The sequence below is a fragment of the Sus scrofa genome, chromosome 8 (assembly GCF_054392235.1).
Source record: "Sus scrofa isolate SSC_HxYL_T2T_F1_AM1 chromosome 8, Sscrofa_HxYL_maternal_Yorkshire_Landrace_v2.0, whole genome shotgun sequence".
NCBI lineage: Eukaryota > Metazoa > Chordata > Mammalia > Artiodactyla > Suidae > Sus > Sus scrofa.
Genome location: NC_139390.1, coordinates 27,938,830 through 27,966,447, shown reverse-complemented (window position 1 = coordinate 27,966,447; position 27,618 = coordinate 27,938,830). Strand labels below are relative to the sequence as shown.

At 35.2% G+C, this 27,618-nt stretch overlaps 1 protein-coding gene across 2 annotated transcripts in view; it reads right to left on the bottom strand.

Moving 5' to 3' along the window:
- DTHD1 (death domain containing 1) overlaps positions 1-27,618 on the bottom strand; it is a 74,447-nt gene that overhangs the window by 35,081 nt on the left and 11,748 nt on the right. The window contains exons 6-8 of one of the 2 annotated variants that reach the window (XM_003128908.6): positions 12,950-13,111; positions 10,981-11,270; positions 3,393-3,637 (exon numbers count right to left, since the gene is read on the bottom strand). In XM_003128908.6, coding sequence (XP_003128956.6) covers positions 3,393-3,637; positions 10,981-11,270; positions 12,950-13,111 — 697 coding nt within the window. The remainder of the gene's footprint in view (positions 1-3,392; positions 3,638-10,980; positions 11,271-12,949; positions 13,112-27,618) is intronic. The other variant, XM_084971723.1, reaches the window with a different exon arrangement.

Below are 27,618 nucleotides of genomic sequence, written 5' to 3'. Positions count from 1 at the left end.
GTTGTTGTTGTGTTGTATGCATTCATTATATATTTTGGCTATTAATCTCTTGTCAGATATATGATCTATAAATATCTTTTCTCTTTCATTAGATTCCGCTTTTATTTTTATGATGATTTCCTTCACTATGCAGAAGATTTTTAGTTTGATGTAGTTTTGTATTTATTTTCTTTTTTGTTTCCTTTGTCTTTGAAGTCAGATCCACAAAAACATTGTTAAAACTGATATCAAGGAAGTTATGCCTATGTTTTCCTCTTGGGTTTTCATGGTCTTACATTCAAGCCTATAATCCATTTGAGTTAATTTTTATGTATAGCATAAGATACTGGCCAATTTTATTCTTTTGCATGTGGCTGTCCTGTTCCCCCCACAGACACACACACACCATTTGTGGAAGAGACTATCCTTTCTCTGTGGTATGTTCTTGGCTTCAATGTCATAAATTAATTGTCCACATATATGTGGATTTATTTCTGGGTTCTCTGTTCTGTTCTATTGATCTGTGTGTCTGTTTTTATTCCAATACCATATTGTTGTGAACACTAAGCCTTATAGTATGGTTTGAAATCGGGGAGCGTGAGCCCTCTAGTTTTGTTTTTCATTCTCAAGATTGCTTTGGATATTCAGAGTATTTTGTGTTTCCACACAAATTTTAAAATTATTTTTAAATGGTATTTTAATAGGGATTGCACTGAACCTATAAATTACTTTAGTTATTATGGTCATTTTGAAAATATTCTTCTAATTCATGAGCATAGGATGTCTTTCCATTTATTTGTGTCCTCTCCAATTTCTTCTTTCAATTTTTAGTGTATATGCCTTTCATGTTCTTATTTAAATTTATTACTACAGGGGCTTTATACAATTATAAATGGGATTTTTTTTTAAAAACTTCTCTTTCCAATAGTTCATTATTAGTGTATGGAAATGTCTTAGATTTCTGTATACTGATTTTGTGTCTTACAGCCTTACTGAATTGATACATTCTCACAATTTTTTGGTGGAGTCTTTAGGATTTTCTATCAGTAGGATTATACCATCTCCAAAGAGTGACAGTTTTACTTTTTCTTTTTTGATTTGGATGCCTTTTTATTTCTTTTCCTTGTCAAGCTGCTGTGGTTAGGACTTCCAGTACTAAGCTGAAGAAAAGTGGCAAGAGTGGGCATCCTTGTCTTGTTCCTGATCTTAGGGTAAATACTTTCAGCTTTTCCCCATTGAACAAAATGTTTGCTGTGGGTTTGTCAAGTATGGTCTTTAATACGTTGAGGTACCTTTTCTCTCTACCCATTTTGTTGACAGTTTTATCATAAATGGATGTTGAATTTTGTCAAATTCTTTCTGATTCTATTGAGATGATCACATGATTCTAATCCTTCATTTTGTCAATGTATCATGTTGTGTATCACATTGATTCATTTGCAGGTGCAAAACTGTCCTTGTGTCCCTGGAATAAATCCCACTTGATCATGGTGCATGATTATTTTAATGTATTATTGGATTCAATTTACTAATATTTTGTTGAGTATTTTTTCACCTATGTTCATCAAGGATATTAACCATATATATTTTTTCTTTTTGTGGTATCCTTGTCTGGTTTTGGTACCAGAGTAATGCTGACTTCATAAAATGAGTTTGGGAGCATTCCCTCCTTTATAGTATTTTGGAAGGTTTAGAGAAAGATATACATTAAATATTATTTGAATGTTTTGTAAAATTCACCCATGAAACATGTTGTCCTGGAATTTTCTTTGTTGGGAAGTTTTTGATTACTATTTCAATCCTTTTGCTAGAAATCAGTCTATTCATATTTTCTATTTATTTATTATTAGGTCTTAGAAGATTGTTTTTAGGAATTTATCCATTTTTTCTAGGTTGCCTGCTTTTTTTGGTGTATAATTGTTTGTAGTAATTTCTTGTGATCTTTTTTATTTTTGTGGTATCAGTTGTAGCTTCTCCTCTAGATGTAATACTTTTAAATATATATGCACCCACTATAGGAGCACCAAAATAAATAAAGCAAATATAACTGGCCTAAAGGGAGAAATTTATAGCAATAAAAAACGAATAAAGGACTTTAATATCCCACTTACATCAATGGATATATTGTCCATACAGAAAATAAGCAGACATCAACTTTAAACAACACATTAAACCAAATGAACCACATATATATAACATGTATATATAAAATGTTCCATCTAAAATATTTAAAACATTCCACCTGAAATATATACTTTTCTCAAGTGCATATGGACCATTCTAAGATCATATGTTAGGTCACAAAACAAGTCTCAGGAAATTCAAGGAGACTTATATACTATCAGGCATCTTCAGCAACAACAATGGCATGAAACTAGTAATCAACGACAAGAAGAAGCTGAGGAAATTTCAAAAATGTGCAGATTAAACAACATGCTACTGAACAACCAATGTGTTATTAGGAATCCAGAGACAAAATAAAAAATACATAGACAAATGAAAACAGAAACATGACATACCAAAATCTGTGGGATAAAGCTAAAGCAGTCCTAAGAGGAAAGTTTATGATGATACAAACTTACCTCAAGAAAAAAGAAAAATAGTAAATAAACAATATAACTCTACACATAAAGAAACTAGAAATAAAGAACAAAAAAGTTCAAAGTTAAAAATGGAAGGAAATAATAAATGTTAGATAGAGAAAATAAAAGAAATAGAGTCTGAATAGACAGTAGAAAAGATCAATGAAACTAAGAGCTCATTCTTTGGAAAGATAAACACGATTGACAAAAATTTAACTAGACTAACCAAGAAAAAAGAACTCAAACAAAATCAAAACTAAAAGAGTAATTAACTCAAAACAAATGTTCAGGATTTGATAAGTCTCACTGAAAATATTTTGATGTCACTGTCTTTGTTACCACATGATTTTTCTTAAAGCGTATTCTGAAATATAATTCAGGGTTTGTTTTGTTTTGTTTTGGGCTGTACCTGTGGTATGTGAAAGTTCTCAGGCCAAGAATCAAACCTACACCACAGCAGCAACCTGTGCTATAGTTGCGACAATGCTAGATCCTTAAACCACTATCACAAGGAAACTTCCTATTCAGTACTCTTATACATGATTTTTCTAGTTACTCAAATGCAATTACAAAAAAATGAATGATATTTTTTCAATAGTCATTAACAATATACTGTTAGGACAAGACCAACTTGAATTGCTTCTATTAGAAAGTTGATATGGAAAAAAGTAGAAAACATTCTCTAACTTTAAAATTGTAGCTACTCTTTCTTTATCAACATTATTCCTATCTTTCCTTTTAACTATAAGTATCCATATGTCTGCCAATATTGACTTTGGTAGAGAATTAAAAAGAATAAAATATAGTAATTGGGGAAGTAAAATTACTTACCTTTGGCAATCTCAGTGGTAATTTGCAAATTGGCAACTGATAATTGTTTTCATTAAGTATAAGACACTGATCCGAGTTGTGAACTATCTTTTCTTTAGGTACTTTATAAACTATAATGGTACCCTTGTAATGAGGGCAGCTGTAATTTCCAAATTCATCCACCTCTTTGATTTGGAGTTCCAATCTAGGTTTCCTTTGTAAATGAAAAATAAGCTTGTAGTCTTTTCCATAATCCTTCCCATTGCCTAAATAGAAGTAAGATGCATGTGTTACTATTAAGAGACTTAATTCTTAAAAATTCAAATTAACTCATTTTTTAAAAATGTGTCTTTTTGGTGTCATTATGTCTAGTCACAACAACCTGACAAAGCAGTACTGTGTAAATCACAGGCTGAAACTGTATAAATTAGTAAAATGATTCTCATCTATAGTTGGACCAGGTACTCTCTGGTTGTTTCTAGATAAAATAATCTTTGATTTTCTTTTTCTATTCCATTTTACTACAACAAGAAATTATTGGAAATATTCAGTTCTTTCTTTACACAGAAAATGTTTACTTTTTAAGAATATTTTTCCTTTCCCTTAACTCTTCCTCTCATGTTGCACACTATCAAGACCTCACAATAGACATTCTAGATCTGCACTCTCCTATATGGTAGCCACCAGCAACCTGAGGCTTTTTAAATTAAAGTCAGAATTAATAAAGCTTGAAAATAAAATTTCTTAGGCAGTCTAGCCACATTTCAAATGTTCAACATTTGTTTACTAGCTACCTTATTGGACAGTACAGATATCAAACATTTTCACAATTGCAGAAATACACTGCAGTTCTAAAACTTTCTTTTATTATTTTTTTAAATGTATTTTTGTCTTTTAGGGCTGTACCTGCAGCATATGGAAACTCCCAGGCTAGGGGTTGAATCAAAGCTGCAGCTGTGGCCTACACCACAGCTTACAGCAATGCCAGATCCTTAACCCATTGAGCAAGGCCAGGGATCAAACCCACGTCCTCAAGGATAGTAGTTGGGTTCATTACCACTGAGCCATGATGGAAACTCCTAGAACTTTCAAATGGAATAATTACTAGATTTAATGATACTTACTGAAATTTCTACTAAAACCTGGTGAATTCTCCCAAAACAAAGATATGGAAACATCTTCTCAACTGTCCGCTGAAAATAATGGAGGTTTAATAAATGTAACATTTCACTCATGGGGGTTTTACCATGACAATCAGGATATTTCACCTTCTCATTGCAATGGTAAAAAAGACACTGCCATATTGCCTAAGGCAGGTGTATGTTACCCTTACGAAAAGTTAAAAGTAAGCTACAATGTAATGGTTATATGTTTTTGATATACAGATCTAGACCCAAGTTCAGCCATTAGTATTTATCAACACCGTGATATTTATCCAGTTCTTTCACATCTCTGAATTGCTTGGAGCCTTAACTTCCTTACCTTTAAAACAAGAGAAATAAAACTTACCTCTTAGCACTGTTCTGGGAATGAAATTAGATAATATGAAAGGTGGCACAAGGCCTGCCTTATAATAAAAACTCATTAAATAATAGCAATGAGCACAAATAAGAAGAAAGAAGCAGGATTCTTACATCATTCTGAATTTGTATGACAAAAACAAACCCACTTAATTTTTTTTTAAATGTCTATATGAAGCTTTTATGTCTAAAGTGCAACTTCCTGCTGCTCTGTGAGGACTGAGAGTTTACTGCCCAGACCTCTCTCTCTCTCTCTCTCTCTAGTCATCCCATCCTGCCCAGTGAAAGAAATATTCTGTTGCAACTGCTAGAAGTCATGTTGGTAAATGTCTAAAGAACTGTTATCTACAATTTGAATAACTCCAGGTTACAGAAGGTATAGGAGTATGTCCTTTTGCACAAGTCTATATTTTAGAGGCAACCTGGCACCTTGAACAAAACAGATTCCTAGGACACAGATGTGACTACATGACTAGCTGGGGTCTGCCTTCTTCAAAGTTTCACTCTGGTAAAAAGAAAAGAAAAGATAAATAATTTGGAGTCACTGAAATGTCATCTAGTAAATAGTAAATTAGAATTTCTGGATCACTGGGCTAATATTTGGCATACTTCTACTTCCAAACCACTAGAGTACTATCAAGAAAAATGTTACTACTTTGGTCCCAATAGAATATAATTTAGTAAATTTCTCCTTCCATCTCTTGAAAGATATTCCCTGCCAGGTACTCAATTACAAGGAATAATTTATATACAGTATATCAAGATTGAGGATGGGCATAGCCAAATTTGTTCAAATTAGATCTAAAACTTATCTACCTCTTATTAGCAGTTAATTTTAAAAAATAAAGCTCTCCAATGAAAATCTCTGAGAATCTCATTTTTATATGAAATAAGGATGAATTTATTGATGATTTACCAGTAATAAATTACATGATCTTAGTGTTATAAATAGGAAGCATTATGTAGATTATTTTAAAGTTGGAATTTCATTGTTGGAAGACATAACACTATATTTTGAAGACCTCTTGTTAGAGAAAACAAACAAACAATTAGAACCCAAGAAAGTACAAGTAGCACAAAGAAATTACACTATTTTATTTTTTCTCCCACTTCAGCATATTTAAAATTAAAGCCATTCATTACATACCAAAATTATGGAAGCAACTTTTGTTGACCTTTTGAGAACCTCTTTCTCCTCAACATATTATGGATATAGTTACTAGCAGAGAAGGTAGGGTAGTAGCTCTGTAATAAATATTTGTCATATAAAGAACTACAAAATTTATTTCTATTTTGTGAGTTACTAGATATTTCTTATAGCAATACATTTTCTTCTCAGTAATGAGTATTGGAATAACTTTCGTTGAAGACATAGGAAGTGCAAATGTAGAAATACATGGGTTTTTGCTTAGAAAAGTCAGATGAGGAAGTAACAGGTTGCCAACACAGAGACCCAGAAGACTCGCATGAGAACCACTGGTGTGGGACATATCTGTGGTCTAACTCATCTCCGCCAGTTCACCATATGCATCTTTGCTGTAGACATCTTTGCCACAAACATGTTTTCCATAAAAGGCAATTTTGCTGTGAGCAAATAAACTAACTGGTCAACAGTTTAACATAGATTATTCAAAAAATCATGACAAATGACAATGATTGGCCTCAAGGTGGTTTCTTATTTTGAAACACACCACACTGGAGGAGAAAGAGGCAGAGACTCAGGGCCATAGAGGCCAGAAGTTGAGCCCAATTTTCCCACAGAACTTTGGAACATCTATCAATAGACATGTGACAATAGGCCAAGAACAAACAGTGTAGGAGGTTTTTGTAATGCCACACAAAGCTCAATTACAAACATGCATCCCAGCACAGTGAAAACCGGTACCTCTCTTATGAAGAATGAAGTTTTAGTGAGTAAGAAACAGTGTCATGCTGAACAATAAGATGAATGAACAAGTTTTTAAAAAATGTATAAAATACTATGAGCAAAAAACTCGGAAGACACGTGCATAGGTACAACCCACCAAATAAAATCAATATCTGTGCAGGATTGCCATGAATCTCCACATATTTTAATTGTATTTAAATACTTTATATCTTGCAATGAAGTGTTTATAGTTTTGTTATTCATTTCTCAGGTTTCATTATGTGCTTTAAATGTCCCTCTTTTATTTTAGGTTATTATATCTTTTGCGGCAAAATTGCCTCATGGCCAGTTAGTTATGCAGTGAGAATGTTTGCAGCAAAGATGTCTATGACAAAGATGCTTAAGGCACCTTTGCATCTAAGCCTCCATCATCCCTTGCTTGATCCATTGCAGTGGCTCATTGATCTCCTTGTTTCTTCCCTGGACTTACACCATCTCATCTCAACATAGATATAATCTGACCCAGATCATGTGACACCTCTGTTTAAAAACCCTTCATAGCTCTTCATTTCACTTACAGTAAAAGACAGAGTTCTCAAAATAGTCTTTAAGGTATGGCTAGTACTCCTCTCATCTCCTTCAACTCGCCTTGCACTCCCTCTCATCCAGACACCCCAGCCTCCTTGCTGTTAACGCTTCTTCAAACACATCAGGCACATTTCTGCCTCAATTCATTTTCATTTGTAGTCCCTCTGCCTGGGATAGACGCTCCTGGAATACAGCTTGCTCTCTCATCTTCACATCTCTGCTGAAAGGGCATCTTTTGAAAAAACCTTCCCTGATGAGTCTATTTAAAGTTGTAGATCTGCCACTCTCTCTGAGATTGTTTCCTTTCCCTGCTTATTCTACTGTAAGGAACTTTCAACCTCATTAACCCGTACATTTTATTTACTTATTTACTTCTCTCTCTCCAGTGAAATAACAGAATCTTTAATCTTTAAATGAATAAAAAGATGGTCATTCTGGCATTTTACATATGTGTCTGGGAAAACCACTTCTCTGGGCCGAAGGGCATTTAGGGCAAATTTGATACATGTAGGTCTCTTTAGGGCATTACATGATGTTATGAGTGGTGCTAAGGTATCATTATGTAAAATTTTGTCTGCCTGTTTCCCAGCACTTTAAGAATGTTAGAAGCATGGCGGGGGCGGGGGGGGGTCTTAAATGTGATCCAGTGGAAAGCTTAAGGGCTGAGTCAACAGCTCTAATGTAGAGAAAGAAATAAGATTCTAGCTGTGTGCAGAAGAATGCCAAAGCCCAATATAAAAACAAGAGGAGCGCCTATCTTATTTTTTCTTAGAAGTAGAAATAATGTCCGTGTCTCAAGATCCTCAATCAAAAGAATCATCTGTATTCTATATAATGCATATGGAGATTTTGATATTTCTCAGAGGGCCAGTCATCTGAGTTTTATATACTTTTAATCAAATAATACTATAATGTCACGTTTGTTCCCAAGCTTTTGTCTTTATTCTTCAAACAAATTCTTCTAGCTTTTTGGGCACTGTCCTAGGTGCTGGGGATTTTTCCTACCAACAGGACCAGCCCTCCGTTCATGGAACTACAGTCAGAGAAACTGACATTGATTAAACAATTAAATAAATAAAAGATTACCTCTATGGCCATGTCCACTAAGAGAATTACATAAAGATCTGAAAAAGTAAAATAAGAATTGACATCATCAGGAAAGATAGGAAAGGCTTCTCCAGTTATGATCATGAAAAGTGAGATATAAAAATGCATTTGGACATAACTGGAGGAGGGGATGAGGATGGGTGGAGAGGACTCTCCAGACAGACAACCTCTGGCTATTTGCCTCTGAGATTCCCAGAGGCTACCGCAGGCCCTGATGGAAAGATGAGGCATCAATTCTCTAGTAAGGGTCTTGCTCCTCTTAGATGGAGAAAATGCAGTGAGACCCTGGATCCAAGCATAGATCTCTAGAAAAGGCAAGGCAGGAAGGATCCTGGCATCCCACCTGACTCATTTTCCTGAGCAACGACGAGTTCTTCTCCTTTCTTCTATGGAAGAACTGCACACACTTGGCTATCCCCAGGCACTCTTCTTTTGTACACATTCCCCACTCCTCATTACAGGCAATAGTACACTCAACTGTTGCCTATGAGAAGCAGCCTGACTTTTTCCTGTTTAGGGCAGGAGGTAAACACAGCTGCTATCCCAAGGATTACAGGAAATCATTTGCATCATTAGTTTGGGTGGGACCCTTCCAGGTTTTGACTATCTCTTCTTAGAGGGATTCTCCTAGGGTGGTTTCTGCTCTGGAAGCCAAGAAGGAAGGGGTACCTCCCACCCTTCCTTCCTCCTCTCCTCTGCTGTCTCTTCCCCCTTTTTCTGACTTTCAGTCACTCACTCACTAGGTCCACTTAGCTGGAGCAGATGGCTGAAACTCTACATGTGAAAGTGGAAGAGATTCTTCAAATTGAGACACTTGGAATCTTATTTATTCCTAAGAAATCAAAAAAAGGGGGGGGAGGGGAGCCTCAGCTTTAAGCCACATCATTTTTCAAGAAATAAAAACCAAAGAGCCAGTGGACCTTGAAGTAATTTTCAGAATTAGGAGAAAATAGGTACCATTTAAAAATCAAGGGGATCTATATTAATTTATAAGTATAAGAGAGTATTATTTCAAGTCAAGTCTATCACAAGACTCTTGGGCCAGAAATCCCCACAAAACCTCTTTCTGAATTCCCCTCACATCTCACCTTTACATGAACACCCATTAGATCTTATTCCACCTCAAGGAAAGGAGTTATAAAGGGGAAGGGGATCAATTAATAAAAAATAAATTTCTGTGATGTTCCCCCAAAATTCTTTCTCTCCCTTTTTTCACACAGCTGTTTCCTCTCTGTGTTCTCCTTTTGCTTCCTTTTCTTTCTCTCTCCTTTTATCTCTTCTATCTCATCCATTCCCCCACTTCTCCCATGTCTCCTGCCATCTCTCATCTTCATTCACACTGTTCGTTTTTCTCATCATGGTCATAAATTCATGCATGCACTACATATTTATTAAAGGCCCTCAATGTCAGGCATGATCCTAGGCTCAAGGATACACAGAAAGAAAGACAAAGTCATTGCCCTCATGGAATCTATATTCCAGTGAAGAACATGAGTATAGGAATGAAAAGTAAGTAAACAAATAAGTAAAATAATTTTGATTTGTAAGATTTATAGTGGAAATTAAAAATCACTAGATAAATATAAAGATAAGAGGTAAACAGGACTGTCTCATCAGGATCCAAGGTTCTTAATCTCTTTTGTGCCACAGACCCTTTTGGAGTTTGGTGAAACTTACTGATTCCTTCTCACCATAGTCTCTTACCACATATAAAATACAATAAGTGGAATTATAAATAAGATGATTATACTGGAATACAGTTCTATCTACATATTCCTTGGGACTCTACAGGCCCCAGGTTAGAGTCTTTGTAGGACAACATAAAGAGTTCAGATGTTACTTTCAGTAGAATAGGAGATGATTATAAAGTCTTAATCAGAGGAGTAATAAAGTATGATTTATAGAATTTTTATTTTTCTTTCTATGGCTGCACCTGTGGCATACGAATGTTCCTGGGCTCAAATCAGAGCTGCAGCTTCAGGCCTATGCCAAAGGCACAGCAGCACTGGGTCCGAGCCACATCTGCAACCTGTGCTGCAGCTTGCAACAATGCCATGTCCTTAACTCACTGAGTGAGGCCAGGGATCAAACCTGCATTGTCATGGATACTAGTTAGGTTCTTAACCTGCTGAGCCACAACAGGAACTCCTGATTTATATTCTTAAATTATTACTGTTGTTACTGTGTGGAAATACATCTCGTGTGGGTCATAGTGAAAGCAAAGGAATGCTTAAGAGGCACTGGTGTAGGAAAGAGATGATCCTAGCATGGAGTCAGCTATCATAATTATGGAGATGACTATTTCTAAAAGAGTACAGCTTAGGGTTTGCTCATAAAGGAGCACACATGCCCTAAAAAGAGAAGAAAGAGACTGAAAAGAAAGGGAGAAAGAAATCCTTTTTTTCTCTTTCTACTTTTCCAAAGCTCCTCTCCGTCCTTCGAAGATTTCCTTGGTGTTTCATGATCTCCTCCCAAAGTTTGTGGCGGATAGCTCATAGACTATGCTAAAAGATTTCTTTATACTTACTTGAAGCAAATATGTTTCCAGTAAACCTTAAAAGAAGTTGTTCTCCTTCTTTCACTTGGAAATGGCGAGATGGCTCTGGAGGACCACTGAGTCCTCCCAAGCGCAAGTGCCTGAGCTCCTGGTTTAAATCTTTAGAAGGCACCACCAAAATAACAACTCTATGTGGGTTGTCTTTCTGGTGGTAAAGTACAATGCAGGCAGTGGTGCTGAACATGGCTTCCTCCAAAGACTTCACAAAAGAAAGCAAATGGCTATTTTCCATAATGGAAGACAGACGAAGCACAATAAACCTGCACAGAAGAGAAAAGGGGTGACCTGAGGGAAACAGCCAGTCTCTAAAACATCAGAGATAACTAAAAACACCCCCCCCAAAGACATTATTATCCCAACCTCCTTTAAAACCAAGCATCTAATGGCCAGTTTATTAAAATCATGAACGCCTTTAATGAAACTCTCAACAGTCAGGAAACCAGCTTAAATCAAACCAAGTTCTCAAATAGATACTCATAAACAAAGAAATGATTCAGTCTTGGCTTAGCTCTAAATATGGCAGTATATTTTAGGTTCCATTTTAACTCACGTTACCAAAAGGTATTACTTCAAAAGGAGAAAGATGATCAAGATCATCCATTTACCATCAATAGGACATGGGAGAGATGTCGTAATGAAGTGGGGATTGAAATATTCGTCTCTGTCACTATGTGAAAAGGGTTGTTATGGCAGATCCTGTTACAGGTTGAATTGTGTGCCCTGCACCCATATTCGTATGTTGGAGGTCTAATCCCCAATACCTCAGAATGGGACCTCACTTGGCGTTATGGTCTTTATAGAATTGATAACATTAATGTGAGATCATTAGAGAACACCCTCATCTAGTATGTCTGGTGCAATAAAAAGGAGAGAATGCCGTGTGAACATGATAAGGGGCATCTACAAGCCCAGGAGAGAGGCCCAGGACACGTCCTTAGAGTCCTCAGCAGGAATAAACCTTGCTAGCACATTCATTTTGGACTTCTAGCATCCAGAATTGTAAGACAATACATTTCTGTTGTTTAAGCCACCCAGTATGGGATACTTTATCATGGCAGTCTAGCAAATGAATGCAAATCCTTCTCCCTGGGCTGGACCAGCCATCACCCAGTTGTCCTCCAGAAAATTGCTCCACAAGAGCCATCTCCCTCACAAGAGCTCCACATCCTCAGACAAAGACTAACTGACACAGGGGTATAAAGCCAGCCTCCTTGGTACTCACACTTAGAAGCTCCCTTGGCGTATCAGGCTGAGGTAAAACTTCAGCTCAAGCTATAATCTTTCCCATTTCTTCCCTTCCATAACTTTCTTCTTTTATTCCCCTACAGGAGTCACCTGAGAGCTTTCTCTATGTGTCACCTGCCTTCTCATCTTAGATGCTTTTTCTAGGGAAACTGACCCAAGACAATTATAGATGTAAGTTCTTCTTAATGAGATAAAGGCTATCTTTGGACATGCAATTGACCTCTCTTTATGAATGTCTACTTCTCATGAAGCTTAAAATGTCTAAGCCTCTTCTCATAATGAGCCGTCTAGAACACATGGAAATGAGAGAGCAAAATGAGGATACAGAAGTAAATTCAGTTTATATATACATACTTAGGAGATGAACATGATATGAAGAGTTAATTACTATCTTCATGGAATTTCAGAAATGAAAGTGCTATTTTAAAGCTATTTTAGAGTTAGAAGAAAACTGTAAAAATAAATCTAAGTTAAGAGTGGTTTCCAACAACACCTATTAAACTATCATGAATGAAATTACAGATAGTGTATTCATGTTGGATCTAGTTTGCATTTTAAACACACCCTAAAGGACTATTCATATTTCAATTTGAGGAATAAAAAAACCTAATCCTATGATTCTACCTCTGTAAACATCAATTACCAACCATCAGGATATAATATCATCAACTTTTATTGTTTACTGTTGCATTACCTCTCTAAATGTTCACACAATTCAAATGATATCAAGCCACTCTGTGTGGTTCTCACCATAACACCATCAAGCACAAACCAACCACTGTCTCGGCTTCTGAATCCCAATAATTTCAAAGATTCACAGGTGTTTCCAGGTTTTCTTATGGAAGTTCGTTTTGTCCTATATTATGATAATGGTAAAAAAATTGGCAAAATTTGTATAGCATACATCATATTTAATGCATTCATTCTTTCATTAAGTGAATAATCCAGTAACAATTCATTAAATATATACTATGTGGCAGTAATTATGCTATGTACCCAGTAATACCAAGATAAGAAATATATTGCCCTTGTTCTACAGAAGTTCATAATATTACAGTGTTAAACAGTCACAGGACAAGGTGGTCTGTGGAGTAGTGAAGGGATGTACAGGATAGTTCAACAGCAAAAGGAAGGTGCTCAGGAAAGCTTGCAAAGGGAAAATGCTAATATTTGAGATGAAGTTTAGAGAATGAGAAGCATTTTACTGGTAAAAAAAAAAAATTAAGGGACTATCCCAAAACAATAAACTCACTGATATGAACCCAGATGCTTTAGCATAGCCATGACTTGTGGTATGGCAACCATAGACTCTGGAGCAACACTTCCTACTTTCAAATTCTGGGCAGCCCTGGTTCTTATGAAGAGTATGACCATGAGCAAGTTATGAGACCTCCCTGTATCTCAATCTTCTTATCTGTAATATGAGAGTAATAATAGTATCTACTTTATAGGATGGAATGAGTTAATATTTGTAAAGCACTTAAAATTGTACTAAGCATAAATGGTATTGATATTCTCACCCTAATTCCTCCAGCAGAGATGGCTGGAGGACTTAGCTAATTGAGCTTTCACAAACTATTATCCTTCTTGCTTAATGCACCCTATTCCAAAGCCTTGAAAGAGGCAGTTGTACATACCCTGTGATACTTTCCAGGAACTACAGCTGATTTCACTAACAGGAGACCAGTTTCCAACACCTAGCCAATTTGATTCCTTTCTTTGGAATTTGACCAAGAAAGAGGCCCAGAGATTATAACTTGTTGTCCTTTGGCTATAGTGCCCTGGGCTATGAAAATGAATTGTCAGAGAGATTATTAAGAAGGGAGAAATAGATCAGATACTAAGAGAGAAAAGGAAAAAAAAATATGAAAGAATCAGTGTAGTCTTAGAGATGGAGAAAATAGAGATTACCTATTGCAACTTTATAATAAACTCTTGTCTTAAATTCGCTTAGATTTCTATCTGTCTCAACGACAATAAGAAAAATCCTTGATACTGATCATCTTGCTGGAAAAAGAAAAATCCTGTTCTAATGATGATACAACTCACAAGGGGACAGACCCATTCTAGCTAGGTACTAAGAATAAAGGTGTCAGTGTGAGTCCCACATCTTTATTTGTGAACTGAATTAGTTATAGGTTTAAAACCACTTTTGTTTCACAGGTTGAGCTGTCCTGTGAACCGTAAATTAGGAACTGAACTAAATTTAAAATGCCTATTCTCAAAATTTTAGACTGCATTGATCAACCAGACTAAAATCAAGAGTACAGGGGAAAACATAACAGTTTTTGGCTTTTGGTTTATAACCACAGGCATGTTAAAAATTTTAACACTTGAAAGTTAATTATCTATTAACCCAGGAAGATATACTCATACTGAATCCAGAACTTTGTCATTTACTAGAAATTGACTTAATTATATGTAATATTAATTTTTTCTCTGATGACAACTCTCAATTTTTTCCTGCTAATAGCCTAAGTTTTCTGTGAAGACCTAAATGTTCTCAACTCTGGTGGGGCTGACCTACTCCTGGATCTAGGTGGATGTATGACCTGAGCCAAATAGTGCATTCGGCGCTCATTAGTGCTGCTTGCCAAAATATCCAAGGTACCCCGTTTCTGAGATAGGATTATACTTCCTTGGCCCCTGTGGTTGACTGGGGCCATGGGACTAGTTCTGGTTAATAGTGAACAATGTCATTTTGTCATTTTTCAGGCTAAGTATTGAATTCCTAGTGCAGGTCTGTCCAAAATTCTTTCTTCTGCCACAATGACCGCAACCAAACTGGTTGCCCTTCAGCTTAATTCTAGGAGTAAGGATGACAAAGAGGCAGCCTGTCTTTGATGAATGAGGCAGGTTTTTGTTATCATGCCATAAACTAGACTAGCCTACCCTGTGTAGTACATCTTCCGATTGGTCTCAGTGATCTGATTTTGAGTAGGAATAAGACTTAGGGCTATTATGTATACTCTTGGCTAAAAGAAGCTTCCTCTTTTCTACTGAACTGGGAGTTTTGAAGATGTAGCAATATTTCCAGTATGAGGAATAAGTGTGTCAGAGAATGGGAACTGCACAGAAAAAGGCAGAAAGAAAAGAAAAGAGACTGGGTTTTTTGTTGGCTAAAGATAAATATTAAGATAAATATATCCCCGGATTTATAATTTAAATGGACCAAAGAATTCATTTTTTCTTAACACTTTGGGTTTGCTTTTCTGTCACTTAAAATCAAAACAGTCTTTAATGATAGTAAGGTCAAATTTAGGCTTCATTTTTTTCCAGTTGAGTTATAATTGACATGTAACTTTGTGCAAGTTTAGTACATACAGTTTGATGATTTGATACATACATATATATATATATGTATATATATATATATATATATATAGTAAAATATTAACACAATAAGGTTTGTTAATATCTGTCACCTAAAGTTCAGGTTTTAATGTAATAGATACAAATCATATTGAAATTAGATAACTTGATGGCATCTTTATTTATTCCAGCTATTCTTTGCAGCTCTGCACCTAACCTCTTTTTTTATATATACGGTATCACCAAACTTTGACCACTAAGTATTGCCTAGCAGTGAATAGCACTCCACAAAAGATAGCAGGCATTTTGATTTACTAATAGTTCCATGAAACATAAACTTTATTGAATTTATTTGTTTATTTAGGAATAACTGACCATGCTATTTCTTGAGTTCAAGACTCTTTCCATGTCGAAAATTCCAGGTGTTAAGGAAATTATGATTGGCCCGTTGGGGTCAAATATTAAATTATAATGAACAGAGACACTGAAGAATACAGAAGCTCCCATTAGATCCACATAGATAGAAAAGGCAATATCCAGAATTTCTGGTACAATTACCCCAAAATAAAGTGGCAGGATATACAAACCAGCAGGTGTCTACCCCAGGCTGTCTTTTTCAAATCTAAGAGCATGCTGACGCATCTTTCCTAGATACGTGCCTTAATGCCACGCAATTAAGATTTTTCCCAAGATAAAAATGATCTGTTCCCAGGTACCTCAGTATTTTGTCTCTATGCAGAAATAGACATTACGGGGAACTTTTCAAGGATAGTTTCTTTTTATTATTTTAGACCATATTTTTAGTGATGTTTTAGGTTTACAGCAAATCTGATGAAGGTGCAGAAATTTCCCATATATCTCCTGCCCCAGACATGAATAGCCTCCTCCATTATTAACTCTCCCCACCAGAGTGATGCATGTGCTACAACTGATGAACTGTCATTGGCACATCATAATCCCCCAAAGACCATAGTTTCATTAGAGTCCACTTTTTTTGTTGTACATTCTATGGGTTTGGAAAATACTCAATAACATATATTATCACCATAGTATCTTACAGAGTATTTTCACCACCCTAAAAGTTCTCTGTACTCTGCCTGCTCATCCCTCCTCAACACCAAACTCTAATAACCACTGATCTTTTTACTGTTTTCATAGTTTTGGTGTTTCCAGAATGTTTAAAAGTCTAAAAAGTTGTATTTTCCCAGTAAGCATTTGCTTCAAAAACTTGTTGAAATGATTTCATTCAGTACAAAGAAAAATATGACATGGGTAGTTTTACTTTTTATAAAATTACCACTTCTTAATCCAAAACATGGTGAATATAGTTGATAACACTGTTATAGAGTCGAAATTTGCTAAGAGAGTAGAATTTAAGTGTTGTCGCCAAAAATGTAAAAGAAAAGATTAGTGTGTGAGGTGATGGATGTGTCAATTAGCTAGATGGGAGGAATCTTTTCACAGTGTATCTGTCTACAAAATCACAATGATGTATGCTTTATTTTACAAATTTATTTGTTAATTCTAGCTTTGTAAAACTAAAAAGTAAATAAATAAAATGACATTTTAGGTGAAATCCTTTAAATATTATAAATTGAATATACAAAACACAAAATTATAATAACAAAGCAAGAATAAGTCATTTAAGTCCTCCCCCTTTCTAAGGCTGAACAACTAAATCTTGATAAATATACTTTTTCAAGTTGTTTTTTTGTTTTTTGGGGGGTTTTTTTTGGTTTACAATAAGCAGGAGGAATCTTAAGAGAATGTCTCAAGCTCTCCATCAAAACATCTGTGAGACCAGGATTGAACATCAGGGGGCAAACAGCTAGGAATTATGGGATTACTCTAAGGACAAATTACTTTCCAATAACTTAAATACAGAAGAATAAAACTGTAAGTGATAATCAAGTGAGCAGAATAAGGAACTGTGACTCTTGAGATCCTCATCATAAAATGTGAGCTAGAGACCTTGACCAAGATTCTCAAAGACGCTGAAGTAGTCCTGGGTAAATAGCCCCCAGTTCTCAGCAGAGACAGAAATAAATGCCATCTGAAGGAAAGCAACTCAATTACCCTTTAGATATCTCACGTATACATGATTACAAACAGAAGTTCACCCCAAATAAAGAGGTAACTACCATGAATGATAGTCAGCAGAAGGCACAGGCAACACCATCAAAAACTGCAGGTATGAGGAGATCCCATTGTGGCACAGTGGGAATGAATCTGACTAGGGACCATGAGGTTGCGGGTTCGATCTCTGGCCTCGCTCAGTGAGTTAAGAATCTTGGCGTTGTCATGAGCTGTGGTGTAGGCCGCAGATGCGGCTCGGATCCTGCATTGCTGTGGCTCTGGCTTTGCTGTGGCTCTGGCATAGGCCGGCAGCAACAGCTCCGATTAGACCCCTAGCCTGGGAACCTCCATATGCCGTGGGTGTGGCCCTAAAAAGACAAAAGGCAAAAAAAAAAAAAAAAAAAAAAAACCCTGCAGGTATCAGAATTAGTTGTTGCAGAATGCTACAACTATATATGAAAAGATTAAAAAGATAAAGGGTAAAAGTTTAATAAGCATAAAATATAAACAGTCAGCAAGAGACTATGAAGGATGATGAGGGAAAGCTAAATATGAGCTAAATAGAATCTTAAGATATAAAAAAAATAATTGCCGAAAGCAAAAACTCAGTGATAGATTAAAAGTATATTTTAAAGTATACAATATTTGTGTCATTTGAACTGAAATGTGAAAAAAAAAACAACAGAATATAGCACAGAGAGACAGGAAGATGGACAAAGTAAAAGAGAAGAAAAGAAAGATGAAAGAAAGACGTGGTCTAACATACATCTCACTGGAAATCCGGAAGAATAGAGCACATAAAATGGATGTGAGGCAATATTTGATTAGAAAACATAGGATTTTTTCAGAAATGTGAAAATACTATGTCACATACATAGGAACTAAAGAATATAACAAACTGGTGAATAAAACAAAAAGGAAGTAGACTAACAGACACTGAGAATAAACTTGTGGTTACTAGTGGGGAGACGGAAGAGGGGAGGTACAATGTAGAGGGAGGGGATTAAAAATTTGGTTAATATGGGATTATATGAATGCATGTGTGTGAAACTTTTGGAAATTGTAAAGCACTACAGAAATTTAAAAATATTTTATTTACTTAAATAAAATCCTAAAAATGCAAATGATTAAGTATTTGCAAGAAGCCTAAAAGTAATAAAAAATATTTTTACAACTAAAAAAGGACAGAATCCACTTATTTAGAAGGCACGATGTGTTGAATTCAGAAAAAAGTTTTTTTAAATTTGCACCTAGATATAGCATAGAAAAATGCAAAATACCAGGTACAAAGAAAATCATCCAGCAAGATAAGACACCCGTAAAGTTATGAGAATCAAATTCACTGAGGTCTTTACAGCATTAGTAACAAAATCCATAAACAGTGGCATAATATCCCCAAAGAAATGAGAAAAAAATCAACATAAATCTAGACTCATATGCCAGATTGGTGGCTGGTCTCCAGAGACGTTACCCATGCCTCTCAGTGTTCCCATCCTTGTGCTGCACTCTCCCACAATAAACTAGAGTCACTTCAGTCAGTAGGATATTATGGAAGTGATGATCGGATCATTCCAGGCTCAAGACTTAAGAAAGCCTGGCAGCATCTGCCTTTGGACTTTTGAGAGCATTGATCCTTCATGTCAGTAATCCAGCTACTCTTCTAGAAAAAGTAAATGACAGGAAGAGGCCATATGGAGAAGTCAGATGGAAAGAAAGAGGCCTTGGGGTTACCTGGAGTGCAAATGAGGCCCAACCATTTCTGCATACCAGCAGAGCCCAGGCTTCCCACTACCACTCCCAAGACTCCAGACATGTGAATAAAGCCATCTTGTACTTCCTAGCCTCATACACCACCTTACTGCAATGCATAACAGACTCTAAATAAGATGAATGACAGTACCATCCATCTGAGACCCCAAACAACCCACAGAACATAATAACTAGTAAAATGATTGTTATTTGGAGTAGTTTGACATGAAGAAATGGGTAACTGAAAGATCCAGCAAAATTCTATTTCAAGAAAAATGATACACAGACAAAAGTGCTCATGTATTAGAAGAATTAATATTCCATACTACCCAAGGTAATATACCAATTCAATACAACTCTATCAAAATCCCAATGGCAGTCTTTATTAAAAAACACATTTTAAAAAATTCATATTGAACCAAAAAAGGCCTTGAGCAAGCAATCTTGAGAAAGAACAGAGCTGGAAGTATCATATGTCCCAATTTCAAAATATATCACAAGCTACAGTAACTAAGACAGTATGGTACTAGCATAAAAACTGACATATAGACCAATGGAATAGAATAGAGAGCCTAGAAATAAGTCAACTAATCTTCAACAAGGATGCCAAGAGCACACAATGGGGAAGGGCTGTCCTATTCAATAAATGGTTTTGGGAAAACTGGATATCTAAATGCCAAAGAATGAAACTGAACTCATCTCACACGATATACAAAAATTAACTCAAAATGGATTAAATACATAAGCATGATGACCAGAAGGAAAAACTTTCATTGCTTAGAGATGATGCAAAAGTTTATATGGAAAACTTGAAGGAGCTCTCAAAAAATATTAGAAATAATGAGAAGGTTTAGAAAGGTTGGCTTCAATACCATTGTAGAAAAATACACTATATATATATATATATATTTCCCCAATAAAGAGAGAACAAAACATTTATATACTTTTATGATAGCAGCTAATTCTATAAAGTATATAGGAATAAGCCTAGCAAAGCATGTGCAGTACATGTGTGGAGACTTTTACAATACTTCATTGAAAGACATTAGAAAACTACACAAATTGAAGCCTATATTATAGAGAATATATTTGAAGACCGAATATGCTAAAGATGTCATTTTTCTCTGAATCAACCCATGTGTTGAAGGAAATTACTGGAAAAATCCCAATACATTATGTTCTTGTGGACCTTAACAAACTTATCCTATTTTACATGAATGGGAAAGTTTCAAGAAAAAAAAATTATCCTGCATAGAAAAGTATGATATGACTTACCTACCAGTTAGCAACTTATTATAAAGCCTTAATAATTACAATGGTGTTAGATTAGTTCAAAACTATGTAAAAAGACTGACCAATGGACAAGCTCAGAAGAAGGAAATTTGTTATATGACAGAGGAGGCATAGCAGACTGTTAAGGAAAGAAAGAACTAGTCAATAAATCATGCTGGTAAAATGTTATCCACATGGAAAAAAATGAATTCCTACCTCACACTGTACATAAAAATCTATTTCAGACGGATGGAAAACTTACATAAAATTCAAACCTTTAAAATTATAAGATAATAAAGAAGAACATTTTCATAATTTCAGGAGATAGAAGTATTTTAGACCTGGGCAAAAGACATGGATCATAAAAGAAAAATACGATAAATTTGGCACATAAATATAAAGATAAAGGTCACAAACTGGCAAAGGATTAGCACTGAGAGTATAAGTAATCCTACAAATAAATATAAAAAATTCAAAAATGAGGAAAGAAATTAACAGACATCTCACACATAAGAAAAGGACTATCAGAAGACATTATGAAAGATGTTACCTTCATGGTAAACAGAGAATTGCAGATTAAACCACATGAGATCCACTTTGTACCTATTACATATTCAAAATTACAGTCCGACACAATGCAAGGCTAGAAAAGATAAGGAATAGTGGGAGGTTGAAATTTAATTCTACCAGTTTGTAAGACTTGTAAAATTGTACATGTGCATACCCTGTGACTCAACAATAAGATGTTTAGCTGTATACTCTAAAGAAGTACTTGCACAAATATACTTTGAGAAATAATCATAATAGTACTGTTAGTATTAACAAAAAATTGAAACTACCCGTGTCCATCAATAAAATCATTGATAAATAAAATATGAAGCTATTCAATAGAATATTATATAGAAGTGAAAATGAACTTAACACAAATATAAATGGAAAAGCGAGACCTTAAGACTATACATAGTAGGGTACTGTTTTTACAAATAGCCAGCACAGACAAAACCAAATGAGACATTGTATAGGGATGAATAAAAATTCATGTGATAAAACTAAAAAATAAATAAAAGCAAAGGACTGATTCAAAATTTCCACATAGTGGTGAACTTTGGTGAAGGTAAAGCTCAGTTATGATAGGAAGATAGGGGATGGGATGGGGAGAGATTAATAAGGAGATGTAATCCTTTTAATAATATCTGATTTCTTAAGTTATGTGGTAGCTTTACTGGCTTGTTCATTTTATTATTTTTTTGTGATATGACACATATATCATACAAGTGTTTTTGTGTATGACTCACAAGTTACATTGGAATAAGATGATTTTAAAACCAATAGCATTACATAGAAATGGCATATTTTATGCAAAATAAACCAATTTCCCATTAACTCTCCAAAATATGTCTTGAAGAATATGGGGTAAGTTTCTAGTTAATAAACTAATTTCTCTTTTCATTACTATCAAGAAATATTTCCTGGCTCATAATTAAATGGCTCTCATCTTTTTTACACAAAATCATTCACACATGAAGGAATGTACTGCAATAGAGACCTTTTATTCTTTATACTCAGATTATGTTTTGGCTTCCCATCTTTTTTTTATCTTTTTTTATTTTATGAGGCATGGATTGCTTCATTCTGTTTCTATTTCCACAGAAAATGTTCAACTGGCCTTCACCCTTTGATGAAAGAATGTTAAGTCAATAGTTCATATAAGTTCTCATTTCATTATTTTGTGCTCCATTGGATGGGAAAAATGCACCTCCTATGTCTAGCACTAATAGCAGCAGAGTATGCTATAACACATCAATTTAGTATCGTCAGAAAATATAGAAAATTAATAACACAATTTACATTTCTACACACTTAATTTATTTATTTCATCTAATTCAACATAGCACCTACTGTGTGGTAAGGATGCTGAGTGATGATAAATGGACAAGGGGATTTAATAGCCCTATGGAGTGATATAAGATGTACACAAGGAAAGGGCTGGTATAGAGAGGAACGGTCCGTCCCTCCTGGAGATCATAGACTGTCTTGACAGAGAAGGAAAACCTGAGCTTCAATTTATAGAATAAACAAAAGTTCTTCAGCTAAACGTGGTATAAAAAGCAGAGACATCACGTACTAAGGCAAAGAAATGGAAAAGAAAAATTAAACTGGCCAATTGAACTGATGATGAATGACAATCTTAGAATGCTGGATGAAATGTCACACACACTTACACACACTTAGGGAAACTCAAAAGCTGGAAAGGAAATCCCCTAGATTTGGGAAAAATCATCTCCAAAAGCTAGAATTCTCTTTCCTCCCTAGGGAACATGAGGGCCTCAGCCTTGCGTACCCCCATCCTCATCAGCCTGTTCCCACCCCACCAGCCATACACATACACCAGATGTGTGGGGGGCTGGAGTTTCACATGTACTCAGCTCATTAAATACAGCCTCCAGCTGTTAACTGGAACTGACTTAGTCATAAAACTGGAATCCCAAAAGGGAAGCACTGGCCTTGAAATGAGAAACAACAGAAACAACCAAAATCCCTTTGAACATTGGCTCAAGCAAATAAGAAACACACAAAAGCTGCTCTGGGTGGAAGGGAATGGGCTAAAAAGTTGATCTGATCAGAAATTATAATACATACTTGGAAATGAATTTCTAAGTCTGAGACTCATAGAATGAATTAGTATGATAGACATTATTATTAATAGCATGCTAATAGGTGATAGAATAATCTTAGTGAGACTGGAAATAAAAGTGTTTACAATGATTAAAGGCATAAAAGAAGAAATAGGGAGCATACTGAAAAACTAGAGTACCTTGGAAAAGATTTTTTTAAAATAGCAATATCTTTTTAGAAAGGAGAATTAGAATTATTAAAAAGAAAAATTTGAAAAACTGACAATAAAATTGGTAAAATACATAATAAATCTAAGGAATGAGTTCCCTGGTGGGCTAGCAGTTAAGGACCTGGCATTGTCACTTTTTACGGCTCAAGTCCCTGTTGTGGCTCTGGTTTGATTCCTGGCAAGGGAATTTCCACATTTCTCAGGCACAGCCAAATACATAGCTAATTAATTAATTAATTAATAATAAATTTAAGGAAATTTTCACAAGGAAAGCATTTAAAGTATTTTAAAATATTTAAGATTAAGAGGGGCAACAGGGCAAATTATGTTTAATCCATTTATATTTATTTAACTCGATTTTAATTATATATATTTTTCTCTTTAAAATCACCATGCTATTTATCTGTTTTCTTTCTGTTATCACTTTGCCATATGAACTTTCACTGTTTTTTTTTCCTTTTGCTTATTTATTTGTTTTTTGCCACACTCATGGCATGTGGAAGTTCTTGTGCCAGGTATCACCCCAAGCCACAGCAGTGAAAACACCAAATTCTAACCGCTAGCCCATCAGGGAACTCTCCTTTTGCTTTTATATTATGATCAATTCCAGATTTTGAAAATAAGAATGGCTCTCCTATTATTGATCTCATTAATTTTATCTATTTATTTATTTTGTTAAGAACGAGTGAGTAGTACATTCTATAAGCCCTTGTATTAAAAGAAAAATTCTTTTGTTAGGTGAAGACACTAATTCTACATCTCCTCATCAAATATTTGAAGGTTTGAGTCCCTTTTTCCTTGATATTTAGTGCCACAAAGAATGAGCCTTGTACAAACTGTAACATTTGGAATAGATGGGCAATGGACTCGTACTTTACAGCACAGGAAATTGTTTGTGATTGGTTCACTCACTCTGCTGTACAAAAGAAATTGAAGAAACATTGTAAATCAACCATAATTTAACAACAACAACAAAAAAAGAATGAGCCTGGGGCTAAACCGATTTTATTCCTTTTTACTTAATCTGTTTCTGCCGAATGGATGCTTACAGAGTTTTATTTAAATGTACATTTCAATTTGCCATGTTATGTCTGAGTATGCGGGGGTTTTTTTCATAAATTTTGAAATCCATACTTTCTAACTCAAGGTTTTAATCAGCATCAGAAAATTATGTCTGACTATGCCTTTGATTATTGCTTCATTCGTGGTAGTTTAAGTCTCTTTTCAACGGGTTATAATTATTAGGTTACATCACTTCAGATGAGTCCTTATCACACCTGGGTGACATTTCACCTCAGCTTGTTATCTTTGTATCTCACTTCTGTCCTTTTTTCTTTTCCTATTCTACCATGATGACTCTCTGTTTCTTAGAAATTTTCCTTACTGGATACTACTAAACTTACAAAACAGATTTTTCTAATATTCGCCAATAACTAGAGTTCTCATTATTTAATTACTGTGAAATGTCAGGATGATGTTCTCTTTATTTCTATATTTTGGGGTTTTTTTTGGTTAGTTTTGTTCTTCTTTTGAAGTATTAGTAGTGATTGGTATTGATTTTTTTTTCAATAAGACATCATGGAGGACTTATCCTTGAATGAATATTTGTCCACCCATTTTCAATTCGGTAGCCATTTGAATCTCTTTCTCAGATCTAGAGGACAGATCCATGTGCATAATTTCTAAACTGATTGTCAGTATCTAGTCATTTTTCACTCAGTGTAATTTCTCTGGACAAAGGCGTAAACTTCTGTCTGTGCTGACTGGACTTCCAATGCTTTGCCTTGACCAAGTGTATGAAAAGGTACCACCGTCAGCGTGCATGTCTATTAGAGCTGTTATTACCTCTACCTTTATCCCTACGCTTTTGGCAATTTCATTTTTGACGGTACAATATGCTGCCTCCAACTTATGTCCACATTCTGCCTCGTTGTTTCTGAGGGATGTGGAAATATAGTAAAAGAGGGGCAACAATGATGGAGTCGCTTCCACAAATGATATTTGTGTATTGCAAGGATACATTTTTATTCTCATTGGTGTATGTAGACTATGGGATCAATAATCAGGGACAGGCAAATTGTTTTTCTATCATCTTCCTGTCAAGTGGAGCTGCTTTGTTTCATAATATAAAGTATAGGTCAGGCACAAATCATTTTTATTAATCCTTTGCAATCCTATAGACAGTAGAAATACTTACTAGATTCTAGTAATGATCTAACAGTCAGAATCAATTTTTAGTTAAGCTCTCATCTTTATATATACAAATATATGTGTGTATAAAATACATATGTTTATGTATTTTAGGGAATATTTGAAAGAGAATGTCCTAATCTGTTAGACTAATACATTTAAATAAGAAGCTCCAGGGAGTTCCCGTCTTGGCTCAGTGTTAACAAATCCGACTAGGAACCATGAGGTTGCGTTTTCGATCCCTGGCCTCGCTCAGTGGGTTAAGGATCTGGTGTTGCCGTGAGCTGTGGTGTAGGTTGCAGACGCGGTTTGGATCCCATGTTGCTGTGGCTCTGGCGTAGGCTGGTGGCTACAGCTCCGATTAGACGCCTGGTCTGGGAACCTCCATATGCCACAGATGTGGCCCTAGAAAAGACAAAAAGACAAAAAATAAATAAATAAGAAGCTCCAGAACATTTCTTATTTTAAATTTTATTTTACCATGACATACAGGAACATGACCTAATGCAATGCCAATTGATATATATATATATGTGTGTGTGTGTATATATATACACACACACACACACATATATATATACACAATATATATATATACACACACATATATATATATTCCAAGTAGCAAAAGCACATACAAATGGATTGCGTCTATGTCTATGTTCTCTCTCACTTACCTAATACTTAGCCACAACCTAATGTTCTACTGTTGCCAACTTCCTAAATTAGAAACACAGTGGGAAAGACCAAATAATCCACTTCTCGATTTTTTAGTCTTGCAATTTCAAACTAAATAGATACTGGCTACTTAAGAGTCATGATTAGAAATAGAGATATGTGAGTCCAGACCACGCTCGTGCACTTCTTAGTTAAAGTGCTCCCTAAGTATCTGGATGTGAGAGATTCATTCCAGGACGCCTGCAGATACCAAAATCTGTGGATGCTCAAGTCCCTTATGTTGAATGGAGTGGTTTTTGCATATAACCCATGCATATCTTCCCGTATACTTCTAATCAATCTCAAGATTATTTATAATACTTAATACAATGTAAATGCTATGTAAATAGTTGCAGGGCTCGGCAAATTCAAGTTCTGCTTTGGGGAACTTTTTGGAATTTTTTAAAAAATATTTTCAACCCACAATAATCTTTCAACCCACATCTGAAGATTCAGATGTGGAACCTGCGGCCAGTTGTGCAAGTTCTTCATCTCCTTGAGGTTCAGTCTTCTTACTGATCAAATGATGCTAAGGTGGGAAGGAGACTGGATAAGGTCATGTACACAAGAAACTTGGCAAATAGTAGTTTCTCAATGAATAGTACTTATTATTTCTGTCTGAAATTGTTTTTCCCTCCAATGGTTTTTCAAAGAAAAAAAAATTCCCTTCAAAATAAAAGAATAGATTCTCTTCTACGTCTCTTATTAGAAAAAAAAAAGAGGAAAAATTAAATGAAAGGGTAGGAATTAAAGTCAGGATTACTATTGTGCAGTGTAAGCTATTTGTGGTTAGCATTTCATTTTCAATTTCATTTTTGGCTGGTAGCTCAATATGTATTTTAGTCTTACTGGTGAGGATTTTCTTTAATTATAAAAATGAGATAAAGCAAACTGCCTATATGACAAATATAGACTCAATGTTAATTTGTTTATGAAAAGAACAGGTTAATCTTTTTCCCACATTAACAGAACACTCAAATATGGAAAATAAAATCATTATATCATGTCTTTGTAATTAAACATATCATAAGTTTTTTGAAAGCAGGTATTAATTTTACCTTTTTTTTTTTTAAGGGCTACACCCATGTCATATGGAGACTGCCAGGCTAGGGGTTGAATCAGAGCTACAGTTGTTGACCTACACCACAGCCACAGCAACGCAGGGTCCGAGCCGTATCTGGGACCTACACCGCAGCTCCACG